Source organism: Rhinolophus hipposideros (assembly GCF_964194185.1).
Source record: "Rhinolophus hipposideros genome assembly, chromosome: 24".
NCBI lineage: Eukaryota > Metazoa > Chordata > Mammalia > Chiroptera > Rhinolophidae > Rhinolophus > Rhinolophus hipposideros.
Window position 1 is genome coordinate 10,932,779 of NC_138070.1, and position 23,016 is coordinate 10,955,794.

A 23,016-nucleotide genomic window follows, 5' to 3' on the forward strand; every position below is an offset into this window, starting at 1 on the left:
CAAGCCTCACCCCTGCAGCTCTGAGTCATACTTGGTGCCATTTCCCCTTGTTCACGGCACTCAGGCTACTGGGACAGTTTTTCAGCTCTTTTCTGTGGCCGGGCTTTTGCATGCGCTCCCCTCTCTCTGCCTGGACAACTCTACCGCCTCTGCGACTCAGCTACCTTTGATCTTTCAACTTATGCCGGTTCGTGTCTTGAATTCACTCATAGCACGGCTCTCTCCCTGCATAACACTTGGGCCAATTTATAATTCCATTTTCCTGTGTATGTTTGCTTGGTTCACACCTGTGTCTCCCACTAAGCTACAAATTCCATGAGAAGAGAGACCGTGATAGGCAGAATAAGGCTTCCCCCACCTAGGCCCATGTCCTCATCCCTGGAAACTGTGAATACATTACTTTACATGGCAAAAGGGACTTTCAGATGTGACTAAATTAAGGATCTTGAGATGGGGAGATTATTCTGGATTCTCTGGGTGGGTCCTACATGTAATCACAAGAGTCCTTATCAGAGGGAGGCAGGAGGATCAAAGGCAGAGAGAGAGAGTCAGAAAAGGAGAGGTGATGATGGAAGCAGAAGTTGGAGTGATATGGGGCCCCAAGCCAAGGAATGCTGGTACTCGCTAGAAGCTGAGAAAAGACAAGGAAATGGATTCTTCCCTAGACTCTCCGGAAGAAAGTAGTCCTGGTAACACTTTGATTTTTAGCCCAGTGAAACAGAGTTTGGACTTGTGAGCTCCAGAAGTGTAAGATAATACATCGGCGCTGTTTTGGGCCACTGAGCTGGTAGTACTTTGTTATAGCAGCCACAGAAGCTCCTACAGGGCACGTCCGGTTTGTGCACTGCTCTGTTGTACACAGTGCCTGGTACACAGTAAATGCTCAATAAATATGTGTCAAGGAAACGAAGGGAGGAATGCAGTCTGACGGCCAGGAGACAATTTGCAAAGGGAAAAACTGCAGCCCTGGTATGTGCACGAACCTCAGTGGGGAATTCGTGAGCTAGGAGAACCTTTGGGGTCCCGTCACCCACCCATGTCAGATATGAGAAAGCTGAAGAAAGCAGAGCTTCCAAGGCAGGGACATGACAGAGCTGGATACTGAATCCAGAACTCCAGCCCGCTCATTCAGAGCCCTAGCCTGACATCCAGAGTGACTCGGAATGCAGCGCTGCCCAGGGGCGTGGCCCCTGAGGTCCTGGGCACAGGATCCTGCTGCCGATTTTGAGGGATTTAGCTCTTAAGACAACTGCCAACTCCAGGGCAGAAGGTGCCCCATGACTTAGACTTAGGTGGAGACACTGAGTTGTTGCTTACCGAGCGATAGCGTCTCTGAGAGTCCCTGTACCTCTCAGCGCCTCAGTTTCCTCATCTGTAAAATGGAGCTGATACCAGTTACCTCCTGGCTACTCTAAAGATCAAGTAAGGTAATATGTGACAAATGCTCTAAGTATGGTAAGACTCAAGCCACATGCCTTTAACCCATTGCCTTCAAGCATAGACAGGCCCCCAAATGACACTGGCATGAACCCAACAAACCCCTTGACTCCCCAAGCACAGAGATACCTGGCAGGTTGAAGTTCTTCTGCTGCCTCGTGCACTGTGGGGATGGGTGCAGGGGAGAAGGTGGCGTGGCACTGGGAGGGAGAGGGGGTGCCGGTGAGGAGGGCGTGGAGGACGTCGTGGACGAGGGATTGCTGCTAGAGTCTGGCTGGTAAGGGACAGGGATATGGTCCTGCAGGAAGAAAACAGGGCAGGGGACAGGCAGGAAACAGAGACACAGCAGTGAGAGTGAGCTGAGCAGTACAAGACCTCACCCCAGCATCCTTGGCCCTCCTTTCCCTAACCCCAGAGCCGGCCAAAATCCCGCCTCTTCGTCATCCCCACCAGGTTGCGTCCAGCTGTGGAAGGAGCAGGTTCTGGAGTCAGATTCCCATCCACTGTCTGGACCCCAGAGCGAAAGGTTACCACGTAATGAAAGCCATGCTCCCTGTGCTTCTTTGATTTTGAAAAGTCCCACGCTGAGGTGGCCAGAGTGCTCCTCCCCCTCAACACCTCTCCTCCTGAGTGTTTATTAAAGAACCAACAGCCCAACAGCTCACGAGAGAGCGCCTAAGACAAGCCTCCAGCATACTCCCTTGCATCTCAGTTGGAACCAGCTCTGCCTCTCCTCACCCCCGAACCTGCTGGAAAGCAAAGATGACGACAGCATCCGTATGTGCCCCCCCAGAAGGGCCCTGGTGGGGGTGAGGTCAGGAGCCAGGTAGTGGGTTAAACAGCGTCCCCCAAAAGACGTCCCCCTGGAACCTCCGAATGGGACTCCATTTGGAAGAAGGTCTTCGCAGATGTAATTAAGGTAAGTATCTTGAGAGGAGATCATCCTGGATTAGGGAGGGCCCTAAATCCAAGGTCAAGGGTCCTTAGAAGAAACAGAAAAGGAGAGACAGACATGGAGGAAAATGTCAAGTGAAGACGGAGGTAGACATCGGACTGATGCTTCTACAAGCCAAGGATTGCCAGAGCTGCCGAAGGTGAGAGAGAGGCATGGAATGGATTCTCCCTCAGAGCCTCCAGAAGGAACCCGCCCTGCCAGCACCAACACCTTGCCTTCAGGCTTCTGGGCTCCAGAACTGTGAGAAAATAAATGTCTGATGTTTTAGCTACCCAGGTGGTAGTCATTTGTTACAGTAGCTCCAGGAAACAAATATAAGCAGGATCCAGAGTAACGATGTGCCAGGCACAGACAGTGTGGTCTTTCCATAAATGCATGCTAGACAAAGGAAAAACGAAATAAAGAAATGAAGGGAGGAAGGGTGGAAAGAAGGAGAGTTAGAGGAAGGCAGAAGAGCCATCTCCTCCTACTAGACTGCCTTATTCATCTTGGAATCTGCAGAACTTAGCACCAAAACAAAATATAAGAGGTGGCTAATAAATGTTGAATGAATGAATGAATGAATGAATGAATGAATGAAAAGGAAGGAGAGAGGAGCAATTGTCTTTATGGAGAAATGAATTATGTCTACCTTCTTGAGGGTAGGAATCAGGTTATTCTCACCTGTGTCGTTCAGGGTTGATGTGAACAAACAGTCATTAAAAGAGACAGCTATATATGGTGCCCACTTTCCCTGGAAGAAGTGCTACGACACGGGGGGAAGTTCCCTCATCAGGTCAGACCCAGACCTGTGTCCCAATGGGACCAGCCACTGAAGGTTGTGTTCCGTCGGAGGGAAACTCAAACTCTACCAGGTCATGTAGGGCATGGCTAATGCATAATTTCTCTTCCTGAGCACTGCTAAGATATGGAAACACCCTTCAGAGACCATCCAGTTCAACCCCTTCATTCTGCAGATGGGGACACTGAGACTCAGAGTGGGGGTGACTTGGAGTCATACAGTGAGTGAGTGGCCCAGGTCCCAGCCCCCAGTCCAGAAGCAGAAACACAAGGTTGTGCCAAGTAACACAAAACTCACATTTGACCCTGGAAATCAAACAGAAGCACATTCACATCCCAGAATCGCCATTCCCACAGCTGTGCACTGAGTTGGACGTGGCGGTGATCGTAACTGGCTCTCTGGTGGGCTTTTCCTAAGGAATCGTCTCCACCCTCTGACCCACTAGACTTTGGTGAATGGACAGTCCTAAACAGCCACACATGTTTTGTGACCTCCATAGCCCACCCCCAACACAGAACCGTGGGTCAGGACACAATGGCAACTGGTCAGTGACCTATGAAATGGAGTGAAAAGATGAGCGGGGCCAATAGAAAGAATAGTAGAAAGCATCAGGACGACAGGTGGAGAGGAGAGGAGATATAAAGAGAACCGAGGAGACACAATAGCCAGAAAACAAGCTGAGGGTATGAGGAGGAGGAACCATATGGTGGCAGATGCAATGACATAGAGAAAAAAATGAGAATAGAGGATGAGGACGCTGGACAACAGTAATGGACCAGAGCAGCCGGGTCATAGTCATGACGGACAGTGACTCATGGTCTCGCTGCAGGTCTGGGGAGTTGGCCCGAGCACAAGACTGTCCTCCATGTCTAGTTTCATGAGGCCCAGATCCTAAGCTATGATTTCCCTTCCTCTCATTGCCCCATGCCTATCCTTGTAATAGACAATTCTATTTGCTGAGCTAGTCTAGGTGGGTCTCTGTTCCTTACAACCAACTGAAAAGAGCAAGCCAGCATGCAGCCACTTCAGTAGCCCACTGCAGCAGGCCAACCGTCAGCATGGGCACCACTGCACGTGGGGGTTTTGATGCCTTGATGTGGAAGCACAGTGTGGAGACTGATCTCCTGAGGAGCTGGCAGAGGCTGCTGCTTCATCGTCAACCTCGTCGTCTTTCTCCTCCATTCCTTCCATCCTCTTCCTCCTGCATCTCCTTCTCCTCCTGCATCTACTCCTGCATCTCCTTTTCCTCCTGCATCTCCTCCTGCATCTCCTCCTCCTACATCTTCTCTTCCTCCTGCATCCCCTCCATCCTCCTCCTCCTACATCTCCATCTCCTTCATCTCTTCCTCCTCCATCTTCTTTCTCCTCTTCCTTATTCTTTATTCTCTGTCTCCCTCCTTCTCTTACTCTTCCTCCTTCTGCCTCTTCTTTCTTTCTCCTATTCTTCCTTCTCCTCCTCTTCCTCTCCACCTCCCCCTTCCTCTTCCCTTTCTTCTTCCTTCCTCTTTCCTCTTGTTAATCCTCTTTCTGTCCCCCTTCCTCTTCCTCATTCTCTGTCTTCCTCCTCATCTAGTTATTTCCATGCCCTGAGTACCCAGTGTTGGACTCAATTCTTTACACATATCACTGCATACGATCCTCTCCACAATCCCAACAATAACTCCTATTATTCTGCCCATTTTACAGAGGGGAAACCAAGGCAGAGCGATCTTGCTCTGATCACATAAAAAAGTGAAGGAACCAAGTTTCAAGCCTTCTGACTCCAAAATATACACTTTACCCATTACGCTGGGTGAAAAAGCTGGGCCTCTGCGAACCTGGATTGACTGAGCTACACAGGAGAGGAGACAGACAGCAACGAAAAGGAAATCTCCAGACCAAATTGGCTCAGAAATCTATTGCACTAACCACATCACTGCCTGACAAAAAGAATCTATGTGAAGCGGTGAGAAGAGAAAGAGGGAAAAAAACAACCCAGCCCTAAGATAGATCATGTCCACCTTCATGTCAAAGCTGCTCTCTAAATAGAGGTTAATTTATTTCTCTTATCAAATTCCCCTGCTGGCAGACAAGCAGAACAATGTCACAGCCATTGATCTATCTGACCCGTATTTGTGTCCCATCTGACACCAAAAGGCTCACTGTGCATATAAAGCCAGAGAGAGAGAGGTTTTGAGATGGCTCTGAGCTCCTTGTCCCCCAAAGATGTCACAAAGGAAAGGATGGGTTACAGGCATGCACAGTTACTTCCCAGGAGCCTCCCCATTCAAGCCCTTCATCCCTTCCAGAGGTGGGGATCCCCTCTCCTAGAGACCTACATAAATGTAATTTGGACCCAGCCTCAGATTTTCATTGGAAGCCCCAAGATTTAAGCTGATGGTTAGCTAGAATGTACCTGACACTTACCATGTGCCAAGGAATGGTACTAAGTGCTTTTAATGTTGATTTCATTTTGTTCCCACAACAACCCTATGAGGTTGGTGTTTTTATTACCCACCACAGACATTTCTAAACAGGGCCACAAATTCCTTGGACTCTTCCCACCAATGGGGTGGGAATCTATGCTTCCTCCCCATGAACTGGAGTAGGCTGGGACTGCTTTCATCAGTAGAATACAACAGAACTGACACTGCCAACGCTTGGCTAGTGGCCAGCCAAGACAATGCGTCGGCTTTTACTGCTAGGTTATAAAAGCCTATGTAGCACCCACCTTGTTTGCGAAAACAGTCCTTCTTTAAGCCCTGAGCTGCCATGTAAAAAGCCCAACTACACTGAAGCAGCCATATTGGGAGGAAGTACAAGCCACAAGGCACGTCCACCTGGTAAGGACTCCCATTAAGTATCCACTGAGCCTAGTCTTTGACTCATCCCAGCCCAGGCACCAGACATGTGAGTGAAGGAACCTCTAGATCAGGGGTTTGCAATCTTTTCCTTGAAATGGCCAGATGGTAAATATATTGGGCTTTGTGAGCCATGTGATCTCAGTTGGAGCTACTCAACTCTGCCACTGTAGCTGGAAAACAGCCATAGACAATATGGGTGTGGCTTGTTCCATTACAACTTGATTTATAGAAATAGGTGATAAACTGGATTTGGCCTACACGGCATAGTTTGCCAATGCCTATTCTAGATGATTCACACCTAGGGGTGTGAGTTTTCCCAGTGGAGTCTCTGGACATCATGGAGCAGACACCAACCGTCTCCACGGTACCCCTTCCTCATCCCTGATCCACAGACTCCACAAGCATAATTAAAAAGTTGTTGCTGTACACCACTAAGTTTGAGGGGTTTGTCTGTGAGGCAGTAGATAACTGGAACATACCCATTTTACATAAAGGAAAACTGAGGCTCAGAGAGATTAAGTTATTTGCCCAGAGTCTCAGGTGGTGGTAACTAGAGGAAGCCAAGGCTGGCTGCCAGGTTTGCCTAACTTCAGAGGCCAAGTTCTCAACTGCTGGAACGATGCCCCAAGGAGCCAGACGGTGAATGACTGAAATCTGGTAGCAAAAATGGTGGGTGACAACACGAGAGAGAAAGAACATATGAGCTTTGGTAGGGAGGCATGGAAAGGGAAGTCAGAGACAGAGAGAGGGACCAAATTATGCATGGCCTTGCAGGCTGCAGTAGGAGTTTGATTAGTTTTCTAAATGCACTAGAAAACCACTGGATGGTTTTTAAGCAGAGGGTGACGTGATTCAAATTATAGTCATTAAGAATCACTCTGGCTGCTGTGTGGAGAATGGATTGGGGAGGGGGACCATGCCCCCTCTAGCCAGAGAAGGGAGACTGTGCCTTGCCAGTGAGAAATCACATGGCCATCACGAAACTCACCCAGGTCCTGAACACAGGCTGGTGACCTGCCACGCAGTTGGGTTGCTCCACACTTTATCCACCTTCAACACCATGCATGAAAACCTCGTGGCGCTTGAGAAATCACCTGCTGGCATGCGTAACTTTTGGCTCCTACCCTGGGGCTGGAAGCATCCCTGGGATAGCTTTGCTGCAGTCTGACCAACGGACCCAACAAAGATGTGGAAATTACACTGGAAATTTCCAGGCCAGATTGGAAAGAAAGATCCATTGCTGACCAGCATCTGAGGACCAGCTGGAAGTCAAACAAACTGGCTACACGGCTCAGCACTCAAGGCCCCCGCACACATCCGTCCACCCAGTCTCCAGCAGGAGCTCAGAAATAGATCCCTGTCCCTCGGTGGTTTGATTCAACAGATGTGTCAGAAAGCCCAGAACCATCTGCAAAGCTCATCCCAGCAGATGGTGAAACATCTCACAGAGCAAAGAGTGCAGCGTCTGGACCACTAAGGAGCCCCTCTCAGGCTCTCCTCTATCCCTACTGCACCTCCTGGACACACGCATTCATTCCCATTTCCGTGTGCCCGCTCCCTAAATCACACAGATTCCTGGCATACTCACTTTCGACCGATGGCTGGATGCCCCTCAAGCTTGACTCAACACCAACCGCACAGCATTCGGAGAGCCCAGCTGGGCTGGGAGGTGAGAGCAATGCTCCCAGATCAATCCAGCAAGTCTGCGCCAGAACCTTCCCCTCTCCTGCAGCGGCAGCCCCAGCATGCCCCGACCCAGCCTCACCTTGTTGATTTTGTTGGTTTTGGGGAGCGTCTGGCTGATGTGCAGGTCCGAGTACCGGGGTGGCTTTCGCAGAGGGTTGTTGATGTCACATGGGACGGACTCTGTCCGGACCAACCTTGCTGGATCCGTAGGGATAAAAACAGCAAGGTGGGAGCTTAAGTACCACTCTGGCTTTATACTGGGATGTCAGGAGAGCACAGCTCAGACCCCACCGCCAAGGCCCAGCCCCAAGACTGAAAAGGATATTGTCAATCTGTGACTTAACAATAACAAATTACAATAGTAAAACAAGCGATCAGTTTGTTTGTTTGTTCTCAAAGCCATAATTGCTTCACATTGGTGCTCATTTCAAAATTGAACCTCCTTCGCAATCTAAGAGGTTCCCGATTCCTCAGGGTCCATACTTAGTGGACAAGCTCAGTATCGCCACCTAGCCCTGTTTCCATCTAACCTTTGCATTGGGATCATGGTTGGTTCCTGGTGGGATTCCTCAGGCTTGCCCTGTCACACGTGAAAACACATTTGTCCTAACCAAAGCCACCTCAGGTCCCCGAAGGAGAGGCTTGGCTCGCCCAGCCTTCCCTTCCGCACCCTCCTAGGGCCACACAAAAATCTGGGCATATGGCAGATGCTACATAAGTGCTTTCTGGTCCAAACCACACCATCCAAGCCCCTTTTCCTGTTCCCCTTTGTTATTTCTACTACTTATAGGGACCACAGGGAGAAACAAAAGTGAGAAGCTCAAATTCAAATGTGATGTCTGGCAATGTTACTCCTTAGCTGTTTTTTTATTGTGGGGGTGGGGTAGGGGTGTTGGTGGAAAAGTTAAAGCTTTGGATTGACCCGGGGATTTAATCTCTCAGCTTAGCCTGAGTCACCAATACCATAGAAGCCGACTATATTTCCAAATCCCACTAACGATGTGGGGGCGGGGGGGGCAGGCTGAGCAGCAAGAAGCTGGTGGACTTCTGGAAAGTTCCATTTGTTTCCCATGTGCCAATGGGGCACAGGCGTGAAGGTGGGTAGGAGGGAGCCCTTCATCGACCTCTGAGAGCGGGTCGCTCTCCAGCAGGTTGCTTTGGGTCTCCACATGGGAGGTGGGCTCCAGAGGAACCCACTAGGGAGAGGAACTGGGGTGGCAGGAGATTTCCCCAGTGAAGGTGGTCCATGACAGTGGCTCGAGAGCAGTGAGAATTCAGGTTGTAAATAGGCTCACTGAGTGCATGCAATTGTTCAAGGAACAGATGGTTCTTAATGAAGGGTGTATGTGGGGAGGGATAGGGTATGAGAAGAGAGCTGAAGACTTTACTTTCTCTCCACTTGCAATTTCCTCTCCTCGTGGAGATCAGCAAAGCAAAGATCATCGAAAACCAGTGGCCCGTTAGTTTTGGAGCACATCCCAGCACTTTCGGCAGCAATATGCTTCCTTCTTTAGGTTTCCCTTGGGTTCATTCTAAAACAGGGCAGATTCCCCTGAGTGTGCACTGACCAAGGCCGGGGGGAGGGGGAGGGGGGGAGCTGGCAGGGGTGTAGTGGGTGGACGAGGGACTCAGTCTCCTGATTAGTAAGTTGCTGTACCCCAAGTTGGAGCCTTAGCTTCATCGAACCCATAGATGGGGGGTGGCATGAATTCTTAAATGTTTAATAAAGCTGCTAACATTTTAAAATAAGCATATGGCACATAAAACTATTGGGACTTTTGTTGCTGGCGTGGCTATCCTCTCCAGACGCCTCTGGGACTCTCTCTCCACTTTGCACAACCCCTGGCCAGCTTCTCTCATTTAGGGGACTTGCTTGGCCCTGGAAGCCATCTGAGTTTGCAACTTCTACTCTAGAGCAGGACGTCTCAACTTCAATGTGCATAGGAATCATCTGCATATCCCGTTAACGATGCAGATTCTGATTCAGTAGGTCAGGGATGGGTCCAGAAGCTTTACATCTCTAACAAGCTTCCCAGTGGTTCCGATGCTGCTGGTCCTTGGACCACACTTTGAATAGCAAAGGTCTGGACCAGTGAGGCTCAGTAGAACTTTCCACATTGATGAAAGTGTTCATTATCTGTACTATGCAATATGGTAGCCTCATGTGGCTACCGAGCCCTTGAAATGCGGCTGATGTGACTGAGTAGTTTTATTTTAATTTCAGTTTAATTAATTTAAATTTAAAGAGATGTGGCTAGTAGCTACTGTATTGAACAGCACAACCCTAGAGAGTTCCCCCGTGGATGAACTTCAATGTGGATCATAAAGTCTGGGGATAACACCCCACAGGACAAAAATCAGGGCAACTATTTTGAAAGTTGGACTGCAAGGCTTCCCACGGAGGTGTCTCCTATTGAGCTTTGGCAGACAGGGAAAAGACTCGCTTTCTGGTCTTTCCTTCCCTCTAACTTGGTCTTGCTTTTTTACAGTAGACAGCTGGTAATGGCTCTCCCAAAGGTAGCTGCGACCTCCCCGTCTGGACAGTTTGGCCCAGACACTCCCAGGGCTCCAGGGGACAGAGCACATATGGCCCAAACCAACACGTCCAAGCCAGACCCCTCCCCATGCCCACTTCTGCAGGGTCAATTGATTGAATCTAAAGAGCACGTAATGGAAAAACACTCAGCCAGCACTCTTTTTAAGTGGGAAGGAAAAGCAATGGTATTCGGGGAAAAAGGGGAGAGTGGAAACTGGGAGAGGAGACAAGAATGAGAGAAAAAGACTTAGGAAGGAGGAAATGTATCTGGGAGCTAAAGTATCAGAGAGACCAGTTATAAGGGCAAGAAATAGGGAGAGCAGGGATTGCAGGCGAGGGAGGGTGGATTAAGGCGACAGATGTCAGGGAGAACAGTATCAGAGGGAAAGAAAGGAGACAAGCAAGACTCAGGGAATCGGGAGGTATCCAGAATTGGCCTGGTTGGGACAGCTATCTCAGGTGGCCTGCAGGAGCCCCCACTCCATTCCTACCCCCAGGGCAGCAAGTGTTAAATACTTACCTCCTCGGTGGATGATGAGGAGATGACAAGGTGGGGCTTCTTTGGTGCATTTGTTGTGGCACTTTAACCTGAGAGAGAGAAAGAGAGAGAAGGATGGATGGATAGGTGGATGGATGGATGGATGGACGGATGGATGGATGGATGGATGGAATGCCCCAGTGGTTCAGAAAGTTCTGACTACTGTGGATACCAAGATGTGAGATAATACGGGGCAGCTACTTATAAAGCATATCCTTGGCATCAGGAAATTAACTCTGGAGAGAGTTTGCTGCCATCCCACTCTTACAGTCAGCCTCGTGTGGCCCAAGAGTGGGTGGCAATTGTTTCTCTAACAGTGCCTACGTCATGCTTTTATCATTATCATACAATCCTAATAATCATCTACCATTTACTTGAAGATGCTTTGCCAGCCACTGTATTAAACATTTTACATATGCTATGCCACTGGATCTTTATAACAACCTTATGAAAAGGGTATTATTATTATTATTCCCATTTTACAGATGGTAAAACTAAGATTAACTAACTTGTGCTGGCAGAAAACCTGCATCAGTGATACCAAAATGTGGCCTCTCATTTTTCTTAAAGGCTCTAGCTATGGGAGACAGTCGACCAAGGCTTTCAATTAGGATGAGATTAGTAACAGGTACTACTGTTTTAGAGGTATTTAGTTTAAGAGTTTCGAGTCAAAATGTCTTCCTTTGAGACCAGCCTACGAGTAAAATGTCTTGGTTTTCTTCATTCTATTGCCTGACTTTACAAGGATAATAAAAATCCCAAGTTACTGGTTTTGACGTTTTCTTTTAGAGTTTTATGTCAATAGGATGGATACACTATGGCAGTTTCTATTAGTGCCCCATCCCATCCCTTACAATTTTTGTGCACGGTAGCCTAACCCAACAGCCAACATCTTTGCCAGAGGTTGCCCTTAGGCTGCTCAGAGGTTTAATATTAAAATATTCTATACAGAGAAGTAGAAACTTTAGATTTGCCCTCCACCCTTCCCCTCTAGGGATTTGATAGTTCTCTTTAAAAGAAGGATTCCAACGCCAAACTTCACATTGATTCTCCCCGTTAGGCTAGGGCAGTGGTTCTCAAAAGTAGAGTTTTCAGACCAGCGGCATCAGCACCATTTGGGAACTTTTCAGAAATGCAACTTCTGGGCCCCAGAGCTGATGAATCAGAGACTCTGGGGTCGGGATGCAGCAATCTGTTTTAACAAGCCCTCCAGATGAGTCAGATGCACTCAAGTGTGAGAACCACTGGTCCAGCTGATAGTTTTGGAATGTCGGTGCACATTTCCTCCATTTTTCTTGTGTTCCGTCTTTTAGGGGCCTAAAGGGCTCAGAATTCCTCTCTGATACAGAAAAGTTAGACCCAGGGCCCCTGGAAGTGCAGAGGGGAGCAAGGAGGGATGACGGCAGCGTGAAAAAGGCCAAATCACGCCATGAAAATGTTAGTCCACCTCCAGTTCCTCTTCACTCTGATTGCATCAGAGAGAGGGATTCACACATCTTTGGGGCTAACACATCTTTGCATCTCTCTACCACGTGCTAAGTCCAGTCCCAGACTTGGACTGGCAATAGTACCCACAGAGAATTTAATGCACTTATTTTTTCCATTTGAAAGTCAACTTTTTCTGGTTGCCTTATATTAACGGCAAGTGATGCTGATTTTCCATTCATGAAAATAAGATATATTTTCATCATTAAGCATTATTTACATTGAAAAGGCCATCAATAGTAAATAAACACCTGCATGGCTGCTACTTAAATATGACAAAATCATAATAAGGTGGTGAGCAAATGGCTGAGTTAGAGTGGGAAAAGTTGGCTTAGACAATTTGGGGTCTTCAAAGAGAGGTGGCAGCTGTTGGCACTCAAAAGTCTACGATAGTTGAAAACAAAAGATCGCCTCTGGGCCTTGTGGCCAAGTTCAAGTGTAGTAAGATGGTTGAAAAACATTAGGAGGTACCATTGGTCATGAATGCCATGAAGACTGCATGACTCTGAAAGAAACAAGAGCTAACATTTCTGCAGTGCTTACAATGTACCAGACAATGCTCTCACTGCTTTACACAACTTATTCCATCCTCGTCACAACTATAAACAGTAGGAACTGTTGTTATCCCCATTTTACAGAGTGAGAACCTGAGGCTCAGCAAATTTAGATAACCCTCCCAAGGTCAAATAGCCTATAAGAGACAGAGTTCCCCAGTCCAGCTCTAACCACTGCGCAGATCCCTCCAAAGCCTCCATCTTTCTTGCTTTGTATCATGGGGGTGGGGTGGAGACAGTTACCAAAGAGGAAAGTTTCCGGGGTCTATATCCAGCAGAGCCAAAAAATCTTTGGGACAAACCTACGACGTCACCTTGTTCTTCCCCCTACAGTTGCCTGACTTCACAAGTAAAATAAAAATCCCACATTACTGCAGACTGTCTTTGTCTTTTTCTTCTCTAAGGCCCCCAGACTCTCAGACCTGTAACAAAGGCCCCGCTCCCCGAGAGATAACCTATGTTACATCAAAACCCTGATGCGAATCTCTACTGAATTCAAAAGGAGCCTTTCATTGGTTCAACAAACACTTCACTGGGTCTACTGTGCCCCAGGTCCTGGGATACACAGTGAATAAGGTAGCTGGAGCCACTAGGAGTACGGAGGGGGGGATAAGGAATGGGTAAACAGATATCAGGTAATTGCAGGTGTGCTAAGATCACACACACACACAAAAATAAAAATACAGGGAAATGGGAAGGCGAGTGATGGGCACGAGAGAAGGGCTTTCAGCAGGCACAAAGGTTTGGGGACAAGATCAAGCCTGGGGGGTTCAGGGGTCAGCAGTCAAAGGTCAAGGAGGCCGATATGAAGAGAACAACACGAGCAATGAAGACATGAGGTAAGGGAGGCGGCCAGAAGCTCCGGTGGCCCCAGCAAGGAGCCTGTATTTGATTCTACAGCACTGGGAAGCCCGTGGAGGCTTGGGACGACTGTGGCACAGTCAGACGGACATGTGGAAAGCCCTGAGTTGGGAAAACCACTGACTGTCGACCCAAGAAGTTTCTACACTCTGTCCCGTTTGAAGTAGCTCGACTCCAGCCTGGAAGCTTCCAGAAAGGCACTGTTCCTTTCTGCCACCTCTACCCATGAGTCTTCTCGCACCAGCCCCGCTGGAAGGATGACGTGCAGCTCTGAAGAAGTCCGTCTGCGAGCGTGGCAGCACCACAAGCAGGGACCAGCAGTTTAATGTAACCTTTGGGCCACGTCCAAATCAGCACCATACAGGTGGGACCACCAGTGTGCCCTCGGCCCACGTCCTGTCTCCCCCGGCATTTTCCTCTCCAGGGTCCGTTGTTGCTTTCTCTTGCAGTCGTGGAAAAGCCCTCCTTCACCTCTGGCTGCAGGATGGGAGATGAAGCTTCACAGGGCCGTGCTAGGAGCGGGAACACAACCATGGCTCACACAGAACACCTGAGAGAACCGGCTCCGTTGCCCAGACTCATCATCTTGCAGGAAGGTTCAGTTGTCAAGAACTAGAGCCCACACTCCAGGATGTGCTCATTGAGTCGGCAGAATTAGACTAGTGCTGAGATGGCACAGACCCTGGAGGGGTGGGGGTAGGGGACCCAGGCCAGACTTGTACACAATGCACACACACTATGACCCACTTACGAAAAATCATTTTTCCAGCGGGCAATGTATACGATTCCACCCAAATTAGACTTTTCCTCTTCGCTGCCCATGGAAGAAAGAGCTATTAGCATACGAGTCCATTTTATCGGCAGACCACCTGCTTCAGAATCAGATCCCCAAGGCTCACGCTCCAAGGTTCTGATGCAGTAAGTGAATGTAAATTTCCAGCAAGTGTATTCCAGAGCTGGTGAACCACCGTATAAGAGGCATACATTCTCCTTCCGAGATGAGAGATGTCTGGGAGCCCAAATCTTGCAGAATACAGTGTTTTGCGCCCCCTCCTCGAAAAGGGAGGGCGGGAATGAGATCAGGATGGCATACAGAACAAACGTAGGTTCAAGTCCTGACACCACCACTTCCTGACTGTGGCAACTTGGACAAGTGGCTGATCTGCGCTGAGCCTCAGTTTCCTCATCTGTAAATTGGGACAATCACAGCAGCTGCCTCACAGGGCTGCAGTGAGGGCTGATGACATGTCACAGGGGAGGTACCTAGGACAGATACTTGAAGTAGCAGGTACTTATCCTTTTTATTATGATCTTTACCATTACTACCACTAGTTCGTACAGCAAGCCCCTAAGACCCTCTGCGGGACGACTTTCTCTGGCTGCAAACGAGGGCTGGTTGGAGTGCCTAGAGCCTAGAAACAACCAGGGTGGGAACTGGGTGATGAATATCCCAGTCCCCTGTCTCTTGGGTGGGCCAAGTCAGGGGTGTGTCAATGTGGGATTGCACCCCAGTGACCCGCCGCCGTAACTGCTCTTTGAGGCCCCGTGCTGGCGGCCTTTCCTTCCCCAGTCACACTCCTCTACTCCCCCGCTGGTGTGGCCTGCGATGGTCTCTCCAGTAAACCAACCATTTGCCCTTGAATCCTGTCCCAAATTCTGTAGAAACGGTGGCGGGGGGGGGGGGGGGCTACCTGAGACACCGTGATTGTTCCCAGAGGTTCAGAAAAACAATGTGGTCTGTCCGGAAACTCTCACACCAAAACCAAGCCCTTTGCGTACTGTCCCATGTGTGTCTCTTTGGCCCACAGTCTTTAACGAATTTGGCTCTGCAGGTGCTCTGTTCCACAAGGAGGAAAAGGGAGAGCTGGGGAGGGCACAGCTGATGACCTGGGACAAACTTCCACCCCAGACATGGCCCAGTGATTTAGGATGGCGGTTCCCATGCACAGGGAAAGACTGGACGTGGTTTCAGAAGTGGGGAAAAGCTTGGGCTTCAGAATCAAGCCGACTTTGAATCACGATTCCACCCTTTTCAGACCAAGAGACATCCGTCCAGGTTGCTCATCTGCCAAACTGCGGCAGGTGTCAAAAGAGAAAATGACCAAGGAGCACCCCTGTGGGCAGACAGCAGGCCAAGGTTTCTTCCAGGAAGGCTGAAACACACTGAGTGCATACAGGGAATACCAGGCGGGCCACATACGGCCTGCAAACTTATTTAAAACTTTCATTGAACTTATTTAAAACTTTCACTGAACATGGTCTTTTTTTTTTTCCTTTAAACTTGCAAGGCTAATAGGATAAGCTTCAGTTACCAAGAGAAGTTGCTTACGCGGAACGTCATCTATTCCTCAGAGGAGCTGCTGGCTAAATGAGACATCTTTTCCGTCTGAAAATTAAATATGTGAATTTATCTGGAGGGCAGGATCTGGGTCTTCCTCCTCTTTGCAGCTCCCTTTCCCAGCCCCCTTTCAGTGCCTGGCCTGGGGGCTGGTGCATCACATGCTGAATAAATATTGGAGAGCAGGGAGAGAGGGGACGAAAGAAAGGACCAGTAGAAGGGAAAACCTGTCACACGCTACTGATGTAGGAGCATGAATAGTCACTATCAAAATCTTTTTTTGGAAAAATGACTTTTATTTTGGATAAATTGCATCCCTTGATGTTTGTGAAATGGAAATATGTCTTTCTCTTCATTCCCTTCTCTCTGCCTTCCCTCACATGGTGGGGTACAGGGATTTGACTAGATGCAGACTAGATTTCCACAGATCTTGCCCGGGTAACTAGGGGGACAAAGGGCCTCTTTCTGAGGAGCTCTGCCCCCAACAGCCCTGTGGAGCTGACGCAGCCCAGATCAGAATGAGTCTTCCTGGAGGAGGGACAAGCCAGACCCTTGCTGGTGAAGACAATCACGTCCATTACAAATGGTTCACTGGGCGATTCAAAGCAATGTATCGAAGGTTTGCTCTGAGCAGCCCACATCCCTGATTTCTCCTACTTTCTCTCGTCTCTCCTTCCAGCTCGCTTTGCAATCCACCTGAGCAGGACACAGCCTTTTCTTACAGAGTGCAAATGGAATGTTTTAAAAACTTGGCCCCTAATATCCAATCGAGGAAACGTGAAGCAAATGCCAATTTGGGGCCAGGCGCTCTCAATAACCTGTCTATTCGGAACAACAATGCTGTGAGTGATGGATACTGTTGCACCCATTTCAAAGTCAAGAAGACTGAGGCTCAGTCAGCAGCCCAATCATACAGACAGTAAAGGGCAGAGTCAGGATAATTCACTCATTCACGCACACAGAAAACAGTATTGCCTTCCCACTCTGTGTCAGGTGCTATGTGAAGCACTGGGGGCAAGGAGGGAGTGTGTAATAAAATAGGGGGAGCATTTCTTTTTAAATCATCTTTCTTACAGCTACCTAGCAAGAGTTTACCATCGAGGTATATAAACCCATCTCTTATCATTTCGGGCATGAAAATCCTTCCACTCATCCCATTGCCTCAAAAGTGCCTCCTAGAAATGATCTGTCTGGAAGGGAATCAGGTTTATGGAGCCTTGGGTTGGTGAGAACCACTTTCCCTCCAGAAGCTCCTTTTGAGATCTACTCCACCAACAAATATTTATAGAGCACTTGCTAGGGGCCAAGCACTGTGCTAGCCCCGGAGGTGTAAACAAGGAACAACCCAGAAACAGCCTTATCCTCAAACAGTTGAAAGTCCGGTCGGGGCCACAGGCAGGTAAGTAGACAAATACCACGTAGTGTGTTCTATGGAATGACAGGGAAGGGTAGGGTGTGGCACTTGGGTTTTGAGGGGAGTCAGGGAGGGCTTCTTGGAGGACGTGATGACTGAGCTGAGCCTGAAAAATAAATGAGAGCCAGCAGAGGTGTGCCAGAAAGATCCAGGCAGAAGCAGGACGACGCAAAGATGTGTCACTGAGTGGTACAGGGTCTGCTGCAGAGGCTGATGGCTCAATGAAGCTGCATCTCTGGGCGTGAAGAAGGGAGTCGTGAGAGGCGAGGAAGGAGAGGTAAGCAAGGGATAGTGCAGAGTCTCATCAGGAGACTGGATTTTTATTCTGAGAGCAAGGGGGAACCAATGAAGGATTTTTAAACAGGGAGGTGAAGGCTAAATAAACATTTGGGGAAGACCCCCCTACACCCCCGGCAGCCCAGATATTTACCATTTAAGGGCATGAAGTTCGATTCTCTATCTGTCATAGACCCTGCCTCTGCTTTCCTTTTCCCAGGTCACTGCATGAAGTGCCCCTTAAGACTTCTTGCAAAATCACTAAACCAAATCATTACCCCTTTTGCTGTGGGGCTTGTTTCGGTGAATGGCCCATCCCAGCAGTTCTGTCTCGTTTTGGTTCCCCTGTGGTCTCTTATTTGTGCCAAATGCTTCTAGAAATGTCTCCGTATGTTCTCAGTGAAGGATATCAAAACACCCCTTCCCTCACTGCTGACAACTCAGTGGGGTTGAACTCTTTGGCCTACAACTAGTACGAAAAAAAAACCCAATAACATAAATGAGTTGGGGAGTATGAACATATAAATCAGACTGCAGGCGCCAGCGGCATAATGAAAAATAATCAGGAAATCCCCAGCACTGTTCCTCCATATGCCACTGTAGAGAAGCTGGAGATTTATTAGCGGTTGGGGATAAGCCCCCACCCCCTGATATCCCCCAAAAAAGAGACAGTGACCATTGTCGTCTTGGATCCCAGGACCTGCAGGTATTTAACAGAACACAAAGACCCATGTGTCATCTTTTTATTCAAGAAAGGAAGATGGGACAGGGTAGCAGGTGGGAGGAGGGCTGCGGAAAATACTAATAGCTCTGGCCCAGCGTCAGGTTGAGATCAGAATCTCACCTTCCGTTCTGCTTGTTTAGTTCAAGGCGAAGCAGAGTAGGGACGGGTATTTGCTGCCACCCTACTGTGTAGACGGCCCTTTGCCCAGGTAATGTGGTTAAGAGTCTGGGGGACTCTTGAATCAGAGGGATCAGGGAGTTTGAGGGGCAGAGCCACCCACCATGAGAGTCTGGGTCAGCTATCTACTCCTGAAGGCCTCTGTTCCCTCATCTATAAAATGGGAGATAGTAACATACTCTACCTTCCATGGTTGTTGCGAGGATTAAATGAGATCATGAATGTAAAGTGTGCAGCAAAATGTCTGGCATTTACTCAGGGTTTTTTTGAAAATTAATTTGGGGAAGGTATTCAATAATGTTGTAAAGATTTTGTTGGGTATCCGATGGACATGCGTCCTATTTGGGAGACCACCTCAGGGATACTGTGGATACCTGATCATGGCATTGTACACCAGAAGCTAAACATTAATGAATGCCAACTATAATTTTATATATACAATGTGATGGTTCAGTGTGAGGTCGGAGGGATAGTGGATGGGGGGAGAGGGGTTCACAGTGTGAGGGATATAAATGATGAACGTCTAAGTAGTACCTTGTCTTGTACACCTGAAACTAATAAAAAAAAAAATGTCTGGCATTTAGTAAGCCCTCCACACCTGATATCATCATCACCATCATCACGTCCAACCCCCCCCCTCAGCCTCCAGTAGAATCCTATATCATCCCTCACACACAACTATAATTAGATCCACATTTTTGCTTATAGTAGGTAAAAAAAAAAAAGCATACAAGGGACCATTAATTCCCATTATGATTATTGTAAACACTGAAGTGCTTCTATTAATGGAAAAGTAAGTTTGGGCTTCAAGCTGGTGATCACTGAAATGCATGCTCATAATTATATCCTGCCAAATATCCTGCCCGTTGTACAAATTCCTGAAGCTTCCAGGAACTCTGCAGAAGCTGCAACATCAGTGCTCATCATTTCCCCCAGTTTTTCAAGAGCTGGGAAAATGAGTGTGCCCAGTGGCTCAAACCAACCATGGCTTACCGTCTTTCCCCCGAAGTAAGCCCTAACCGGAAAATAAGCCCTCACATGATTTTTTTAGGATGCTCGTAATATAAAATAAGCCCAAATGCGTCTTGCGGAGCAAAAATTAATATAAGACCCGGTCTTATTTCCGGGGAAATACGGTAGAGCTTATTTTATATTACGAGCATCCGGAAAATTCATGCGAGGGCTTATTTTCCACTTAGGTCTTACTTTTGGGGAAACACGGTACTTCACACTCTTATCACCTCGTCACCTATACCTGGAGCCATTTTGCAAAACCAGGAAATTTTCAGCTAACACGTTGTATTTGCTCGAAGAACACAGGCTCGGAGGACATAGGAGCAAATAGAGAACCAAAGGGTGCATGAAATGCAAGCAAAAAGATCCATTAACAAAGCAAAACTGGATAAAGGAATATATGGCTCACTTAAACAAAAATTAGTACAGTGACAGCTACTGTGGAAAGAAAGAAATGTAAGCATGTCCAGCCAGGCGACTGCAGGCAGGAGGAGAGGGGGCTTGTATAAAGTGCATTAAAACACCACTGGAGTTAACTGGCAATCTTGTGCAGCTTAACTCAGGTTTCCAAACACCATCCTTTACCTTTCTAGAGAAATGCTTCTATGTCTCAATCCTACAGAAGTGGGCAGTGACCTTAAGTGGACACAAAATGTTTCTACTAGCATACATCTGCCTCGACCAGCCTGAGTCACCTGGCACATGGGACTTAATAGTGTTCAACCCAGGAGAGTCCAGGCAAACCAAGATGTTTGATGGCTCTATAATCTGTTGAATAGTTTAGTAATAGCAGTCTAACGCTGACATTTTAAACTGAATAATGCGTACCATTGTCCCATGAGTATAAACCAGTGGTTCTCTCACCAAGGGCAATTTTGCCCTCCACCCTCACCCCAGGAACATTTAGCAGTGTCTGGAGACCTTTCTGGTTGTCAGAGCCCAGGGTGGAATGGGGGGACTACTGGCATCTAGTGGGGGAAAGCCCAGTGTTGCTGCTAAACCTCCTACAATGCACAGGACGGCCCCCACACAATTATCTGTCCCCAAATACCGATAGGGCTGAGGCTGAGAAACCCTGATACACAAATCCTTTAACATGTCTCCAGTTGGCTGGTTCAGAAAATCTCCAAAGAGAGAAGGAGAACAAGAACTATAGAAAAGTAGGAAACATGCTCAATTTTCCAGACCTTTGATCTTCCTTCACCCCACTGAGGTGTTAGGGTGAGGAAATCCATATCTACAATTTCTAATAGGAAATCCATGTCTACAATGAAAGAAATGCTCAACAACTTAACGATTCCAAATTGAAGGACTCCCCAAGTCATTAACATGATTGGGGAACTCACATGTCATATCACATCAAATGAATATATTAGCCTCATTTTCCATCAGAGAGGTTTAGGAGCTTTCCTAGAGTCACACAGCTGGGAAGTGGCAGAGCCAGGACCTGAACTCAACTAACTCTCTCTGGCTCCAGAGTCTGGATCCTGCTCTAGTTTTACTGTCCCGAGTTGAGTTCCCTAGGAGCAGATCCTGAGTTGGGTGTTCTTGCAAGTGACTTAAGAGGCAGCTCTGTGAGAGAAACTTATTCCATTGTGGGGGAAGCAGGAGAGGAAATGGCGGAGAAGCTCAGCAAGGATGTGGCTTCAGGTGACTTCGAGTCTCAGCCGGATCTGGCTTGAGGCTCTGGAGCGTGAACTGCCCCACAGAGTCTGTCTGTCTTGAGGCAAGCGGCCTGGTGTTTTCCACACCTACACCAGTTAGGCCGGGCTCTGAGCCACCGTGGGGAGGGGGAGGCTTAGTCCCTGACACCTCGAGGTGAGGCAGTCACCCAGGGACAAGCCTCCAGAGAGGGTCTCAGGTGCGAGCTGTGAGCAGCAGCACCCGTAGCAGCTGCTAAATGAAGTGAGCGGGAATGTGAGCAGGACATCCAGGCACACGTCCGTGAGGCCAGGCTGTGCTCGGCGGCCACCAGTTGTATCAGCCTACCTTCAAAGCAGAGGAGTGGGTACATGCTGGTCCTAGGGAAAAATGAGTCTAGAGTCTGCAGGGTATTCTGATGTCCATACCCTTCCCATCTCAGGCCCCGAGAGCAGGTGACTCAGAGAACATCAGAACTTCTGGCTTCTGCCCCCGACTCCACCACCCAGAGGAAGGGCCATCCCAACCCCAGCATGCTCCTCCCCGGTGCCTTGTGTTCCGAAAGTGACCCATTCCCGCTCCAGAGTCCAAGATTGCTTTCCCAGGAGGGGGGCTGGATGGGCAGTGAACGGTCCCCCACCCTGGCGTGGAGCCTCAGGAAGCAGCATGAGTCATAGCAGCAGGGCCCCGAACTGTGACTGCAAAGCGGCATCAGGCTCCTCTGACCCCAGGCCCTGTCTGGTACAAACAATTGAAAAATATGCTCCAGCCGTTTTCTGTCCTAATCCCAGCCTTTGCCCGAGCTGTTTCCTCAGCCCGGAACACCGTCACCTGACCAACTCCCCCTCTTGCCTGAAGACTTCCAAGTCCGATAGGACAGCACCCCCTGAAGTACATGATGACCCCCCCCACCCCCGGTGCAGCCCTGGGCACTTCCCCCTATGACAGTACTCTTGACCCTCGACCAATATGGGTTTCAACTGTGCGGCTCCACTTATACGCAGATTTGTTTCAATAACTACATATGGTACGGTAAATGTATTTTCTCTGATGATTTGGTTAATAACATCTTCTCTCTAGCTTACTTTATTGTAATAATACAGTCTTTAACACATAGAGAAAACACGTGTTAATCAACGATTCATATTAGCAGTACGGCTTCCGGTGAACAGCAGGCTGTTAGTAATTAAGTTCTGAGGGAGCTGCAAGTTATACACAGATTTCTGACTGTGCAGGCCTCATCACTGCTCACCCCTGCACCGTTCAAGAGTCAACTGGAATGAGCTACCCTGCTTATCCTATTCCTCCCTCTAGAACCATGTTCTTCAGTCACAGCTCAGTGCAAATATGAGTAAGCCACATGGCAGACTTATTAAAAATGGGGGTTGCTAGGCCTTGTCCCCAGAGTCTGGGCCAGGAAGCCTAGGGAGAAGCTCAAACATTACAGTTTTAAGCTTCCAATATGATCGTGGACTTAACGTCTAACTTAATTATAGTTTCAGATGGGACCAGGGCACACCTTGAGAACTGGTGGTGATTGTGGGCAACTGGAGGGCAGCCACCGTTTCTTTTTCAGCCCTCGTGCCCTGGATGGAAGCACAGAATCCCTCACACAGCAGACACTCAGCTGGGGCTGCTGACCGAACCAGAATAGCCAGAACCAAAGCACAGTCTATAAAAGAAGACCATGGCGGGGCTAAAACACCCGTAAGAGACAGTTAAAATGCTACTTCTCCACTGGTGGTTTTAGAAGACG

General features: G+C 48.4%; 1 protein-coding gene across 3 annotated transcripts in view; it reads right to left on the minus strand.

The window, feature by feature from the left end:
- The window catches only part of KSR2 (kinase suppressor of ras 2), a gene marked incomplete at its 3' end in the record, with an annotated part of 362,386 nt that overhangs the window by 71,217 nt on the left and 268,153 nt on the right, over window positions 1–23,016 (minus strand). For all 3 annotated transcript variants that reach the window (XM_081036474.1, XM_081036472.1, XM_081036473.1), the window contains 3 exons: window positions 10,759–10,826; window positions 7,782–7,900; window positions 1,567–1,735 (listed from right to left, as the gene is read on the minus strand). In XM_081036474.1, coding sequence (XP_080892600.1) covers window positions 1,567–1,735; window positions 7,782–7,900; window positions 10,759–10,826 — 356 coding nt within the window. The remainder of the gene's footprint in view (window positions 1–1,566; window positions 1,736–7,781; window positions 7,901–10,758; window positions 10,827–23,016) is intronic.